Source organism: Pygoscelis adeliae, unplaced genomic scaffold (genome assembly GCF_000699105.1).
Source record: "Pygoscelis adeliae isolate BGI_AS28 unplaced genomic scaffold, ASM69910v1 Scaffold209, whole genome shotgun sequence".
NCBI classification, from domain to species: Eukaryota; Metazoa; Chordata; class Aves; order Sphenisciformes; family Spheniscidae; genus Pygoscelis; species Pygoscelis adeliae.
This window is the reverse complement of record NW_008825538.1, coordinates 3,189,121-3,194,846: the sequence shown is the minus strand read 5'-3', so window position 1 is coordinate 3,194,846 and position 5,726 is coordinate 3,189,121. Positions and strand designations below refer to the sequence as shown.

The 5,726-nt window shown below is 54.3% G+C and overlaps 1 protein-coding gene across 1 annotated transcript in view; it reads left to right on the top strand.

Moving 5' to 3' along the window:
* The window catches only part of RPIA (ribose 5-phosphate isomerase A), a 30,200-nt gene that overhangs the window by 11,957 nt on the left and 12,517 nt on the right, over nt 1-5,726 (top strand). Inside the window, exons 2-3 of the mRNA XM_009331900.1 lie at nt 3,283-3,309; nt 4,736-4,796. Coding sequence (XP_009330175.1) covers nt 3,283-3,309; nt 4,736-4,796 — 88 coding nt within the window. The remainder of the gene's footprint in view (nt 1-3,282; nt 3,310-4,735; nt 4,797-5,726) is intronic.

Here is a 5,726-nt window from a genome sequence, read left to right as displayed (position 1 = left end):
CGGAGGGGCCACAGGGGTGCAGGGACGGACCCTGGGGTGCATGGAGTGGCCACGGGGTGCAGCCACCCCGCAGTGCACAGAGCCTCCCAGTGCACGGATGGGCTCCAGGCTGCATGGACCCCTCGGGTGCATGGAATGGCCATGGAGTGCACGGAGCCTTCCAGTGCATGGAGGGGCTCCAGAGTGCAGGGACCTCCCAATGCACGGAGTGGCCATGGGGTGCATGGAGCCTCCCAATGCACAGGAGTGGCCACGGGGTGCAGGGACAGACCCCGGGGTGCATGGAGCAGCTCCGGGGTGCACGGGCCCCCCGGTACCTGGCGTGGCCCTGGGGTGCAGCTCTGGGGTGCAAGGACCCCCCAATGCATGGAGCGGCCATGGGGTGCATGGAGCCTCCCAATGTACGAACAGGCTGTGGGTTGCACAGACCCCTCCCAGTGCACGGAGCAGCCCCAAGGTGCATGGATGGGTTGGGTGCACGGACCTCTCGCTTCCCCCAAAGCATGGACGGTCCCAGAGTGCAAGGAGGGACCGTGGGGTGCACGGATGGGCCTCGCTGAGCCTCTTCCTCTTTGGCTTTGGACTGCGCTCCTTTATCCTGGAGAGAAGGGAGAAAACTACTTTTCCCGTCTGGTCTCTGCGCTTGCCCAGCTCACGCCTCCCAGGCAGTGGCTCCTTGCCTTGCCCAGCTCAGCACCGTGCACCCTGAGTTTGGTGTAATGTCTTGCACCTTTAAACTTTCATTGTGCACCCTCCTGCGAGCTGGGCTGCGGTGGGAGTTCAGGCTAATGCAGTGTCCTGCTTCGTTCTCCAAGTCCGGGGTGCTTCCGCTGCTGCACCCTGTTTCTGAGCACCCAAGCAAGGAGCAACAGCCCCTAACCAGGGGGTCGTGTCCTGTCCTCTGCAGGGAGGGAAACACAGCAAAGGGCTTTAATCAACCCCTTGAAGGTCAAATAGGACTGGAGTGACTTGAGGTTTGGCACAGCCTGATCACGAACGCGTAGAAGATCAACGGTTAAAGTCACACAGTGGTTTATCGCAATGTTTGCTGTGCAAGCCCTTTTGCAACAGCAGTGATGAAACAGGCATAGAGTCTCCTCTGCCAAGGAGGTAGATGTTAGCAGTCAGGGGGGAGGCAAAATTCCCTTTTCCTTCCCTCTCCCCCCTGCTAGGTTGGCATCTTGAGCTTCAGTTGCTGATGGCTTCCCTGATGTCCCATAAATGTTTCACTTGTTTCGCAGCCTCTCCTTCCTCTGAGCAGTCTGTACCTGCCTGCAGAGAGCACAGCCACATGCTATCTGAGACCTACCCCTCTGCCAGGCCAACGTGCTCGAAGGCAGTCTGTGGGGTGGGGGAGCCTGGGGGATGGACCGGCAGTTGCATCAAACCCCCCTTTCTTACCCAAAGCCGGCCCCGAATTTGTGCATTGAGGGGTTGCAGGAAGAAGGACTTTGTGTCGCAAGGTGTGGAGCCGAGGCACGGCTGCTGCTGCAGGTTGTCATGAGCTGGGTGCGCCTTTGATTTGGGCTAAAACGTGACTCTTAATTTTGGACTTTTCCTAGTGAAATAGCAGGCCTTTGTGCTATTTTATGCTCAAGCAAACTTAGGATGATGTTTCTGGCCCTGTCCCAGCTGATTAAAGTTCAGGGCCTGGCTAGCGAGGCTGATTAAGTAAAATATGCAGCGGTCGGGGTAATATTGCAATGCTTGCCGTGCAAGTTGGCTTGAAGCAATGGTGGAGAAGCAGGTTAGGGTCACCGCCAAGGAGTTAGATGCTCTCAGCTGTCAGAGAAAACCCGTCTCCCCTTCAGCTTGCGCTGGGAGGGTGCAGCTGCTGTTTGTAACGGATAGTTTTGTGTTTGGCCGTTAGAGCTATCGCTGTTAACGGAGGGAGTAACATAATCTCCGAAAGCAAAGCTGCAGACTCCCTCCCTTGCACGGCAGAGACGTGTCAGAGACACCACTGACTTCAGGGTTCGGTTATGCTGGACTAATCTCTTCTGCTTAACTGTGCCGTAAATCTGTGGCACTGCGGGTTTGGTACCGGCACTAGATCAGGCTCCTCGCTCGGCATCCTCCTTCACACCCATCCCCATCTGTGCCAGCGTAGCAGCTCCTTGTGCAGCCTGCAGCAGATGTAAACCTGGGGGTGGGTGGGGGGATTAGGATTTTTTTTTTTTTTTTAATTAAAGCCAGATTGGTGGGTTTACCCACAGCACTTGTCCCCGGGCAGCTGTAGGAGCAGAGTTCCCCAGTACTGGAGCGGACACCGAGATGACCAACCTCAGAAGCCGCAGGCTGTGGTGCGGTGATGGCTCGGAGGAGCGGGGCTGGCATGCGGCTCGGGGCTATAGAGCCCTAAGCTCCTTGGGGAGAGCTGGCTTTGCATTTATACAACACTCCGAAGGCAGGCCCAGTTAGCGTCTCCGTTAGAAATGAAAAGATGGGCGAGAGCTGTAGGTTCTGCTGCCCCAGAGGGCTGAGGATTAATAAGAGGAAACCTGGGGCTTTGCGCTGTATTTATCTCCTGCTCTTTGCCCACATAAATCCTAGTCTTGATAACTTACGTTGGCCCGGCCAGCCCGTGTGGTGCTGCTGACAGCCACTCGATGCGTGTTGCCTTGTCGGCATCTCCAACGTTGGGCAGCATCTCTTGGCCCCTGGGTTAGCAGGGACAACGCTCTGGTCGCTGCTGACTCCGCTCGTGGAGCCCGTATGTGGGTCCTCAGCTGCGCTGTGGCTCAGTGCCTTGGTTTTATTTGCTGGGGTTTTAGTAAACAACCTAAAATGTCTTTTTTTTTTTTTTGCATGGGGTGCTGCTCGTCAGTGCTGTGAGCTGGACCTGCCCCTTGTACACTGACCTTGTGCTCTGCTTCCCGCCAACGTTCACGCTGCCCCTGTGTTAAAAAGTGGATGTTTTTTGGCTGGTTTTGCCCCTGGTCTGGCTGGGGTTGGAGCTGAGAAGGGAGAGGTGGGAACCGCGGTAAGGCGGGGGTTGTGACAGTACCAGTTTAGACTGGCTTAAACTGTTTTTCTGGGAAACCCACTTAGCCCCAGGTCTTTGCCACTGCCTAAGGGAAGGTGCTTCACCCCTCATCACTGATAAATGCCTTCAAGTTTATCGCCAGGATGGGCTGGGAGCCTTGTGAGCTCTTCCCACTTCATTACAGTGGAGTGGCTGATGCTGAGGCTTTCCCCATCCTTTTAGGGCATCCAGCTGCTCCAAGAAGCTTTCCCAACCTGTAGAAATGAGGGCAAAGAGAAGAAACTGCCTCTTCCCAGGTCGAAACAAGTCTCTTGGGAACACCGGTACTGCCCGTGTCCTGCCAGCCTCCGCGCAGCTTTGCTTGCCCCTTCCTCGGCTGGCTGTGCTTGGCTCTGCCTGCCGGGCAGGTGAAACCGAGAAACCTCGGGAGCTGTTGGGTTTCTGCTGGCAACGTTGCAGGCGTGCAGCTGTGATCTGTTGCTTTCCCCATCTTTTGCAGAGTCACGGTGATTAGTGAGTGCTGGGATATAAGCCGAGTCTCTGGCTGTGTGCTGGGTTTTGGAGAACTTCTGTTTTTTTTAAGCTTTTAACTTGCAGAAGCAAGGGAAATCATTAATCCTGGGGGGATGTGACCTGCCTTGAGCTCCACCTTTCCAGGCAAGCTTGCGTGCCAGGAAGATTTTAGCTGGTTGAAATGCTGCAGGTGTGGCTTTTTCCACAGCTGCTGAACTCTGGGTTTGCTGCACATGGAGAAAGAGCTCCAGACCTGTCTAATGTCCAAGAGATAACACACAACAGCTCTGTGCCTGCATCTCTGTCTGGCTTGAAGTCTTTCTCATCTGAAGTCCCTGTAGTGATATCGGGCCTCCTTGAGTCGATTTAAGCTTTGGATCCCATCCAAAGAAGGGGAAGTACGTTGGAAACTGGAGGTGTGCAGGAGGCTGCAGGTAGCTCTCAGTGGGTGGGAGATTGAGCTGCTAATAAACAGAGATTTACATCGCAGAGCATCCTCTTGCGGAGGTAACACAGTTGCACCCATCCACCCTCAGCCTGCAGCACCTTTTAGAAGCGTGTCTGTGTTACTGATGAGGCAGTAGTGATCCTTCTTAAACCAGACCATAACCAGAGAAAGGCCGGGGCTGAGTTGTGGTTAAAATATGATCCTCTTCAGCATACGCTGCCAGGCTCACCCATCTCACCCAGGCAGTTACATACTCTGTTTTGGAGAGCGGTTTTTATTATTCTCTAGGAACGGCTGCTGTGCTCTTTGCTTTGGCCGCTGGTGCATCTGTACTGTTTACTAACAATACCGTTGGCAGCAAACCCACGCTTTTACTGTGCGGCTTCCTCGGGAGATGTTATCTTGAGGTTGTTTCAGCTTCTTCCTTTGTGGTATTCTCTGAAACTCCCAACTTCCCGGCAGGAGAGGGTGCGTGGAGTGCCAGCAACGAGCAGTGGGTGTGCGTTGAACACCCTGAGTGTCAGACCGTAGTGGTATTTAGCAAGCATGTATCCTTTAAGGAGAGGGCGAGTTGCTTAAAATCCCTTAGCTGCAGACAGCGGTCGTGCCCTCATGGGTGCAGTGTGTTCCCTTCCTTGTTTGCAACATGCTAAGATGTGTGTCAGCGTGCATCCCTGGGCAAGGTTCCTCTTGCATGTGTTTATCATGTCGAGTCTACTGGGAAAAGCGGACAGCCCTTGTGCCGAGCCCCCAGTAACAGCTCTTCTCTGTCTCTCTTTGATTTGCAGAACAATCAAGTTCTTGGGATCGGAAGTGGTTCTACGATTGTCCACGCGGTGCATCGATTAGGTAGGATGCTCCCCTTCGTGTTCCTCCCACCGCAGAAAGTCCCCTTGTCCAGCTGTCCCAACTACTTGAAAAACAGGCTAAATCGTCTGGATGCTGACTTAGAGCTGATGCGTCGGGTCTGTTCACCGACTGCTGCGTCCTCCTTGAAGCTGAAGGTTAAAACTGGGTCTTGTGCTCCAAATTTATTGCATAGCGTCCTGTGGAGGTAATGATTTGCCACCTGTTCTCCCCATACAGCCAGGCAAAGCGCTTTACTGGCACCCACCACAAACTGGAGCTAAACCCCTCTGTTTCCTTCCAGCTCTGCCCCATCCTAACTTGCTTTGTGGCTTTGGGCCATGCAGCTGCTCTGCTTCCGTTAACCCATTTGTATGCGGCTGACGCTGCTTGCTCACATCCACGTTACTCGCATTGAGGGTCCTGCTGAGGTGTAATGAAAATGAGGAACGTGAAATCCTGCTGCATTTTTTTTTATACTCTACAGCTAGGTTTATCTGCTTGCCCCAGGTGCAAGCTTGCACGAGGTGTGATTCAGAAAATTTCAGCAAAATACTCAAGCGAGGCAAATGCATTTTTGCAAAGTGAATGTGAGGGTAATTATTCTCATGCCTCATTACAGAGGGTGCAGAGGTTTAAAGTTTCCTTTGAAGGGCACTCTCAGCCCTAGGGCAGATCTGCTTGTGGAGGTGCTGTACCTCGTCCTGCTGTGGCCCTGGCCGCCACGCTCTGCTTCACTCTCCTTGGATGCAAAACAGCAGCCGTGGGTGCCATGGTGGCTTGGGAGTGCAGGATCAGCCCTGTCATTTGTGGGGGTCTTGCTGAGACGTCGCGGAGCTGAGGTCTGAGCACAGCGCAGTGCTTCGCTTCGCAGGGAAACAGCAGAGATCATGCTGTGCCTGCCCCTTGGCACCCACCTCACCCCATGCCGTG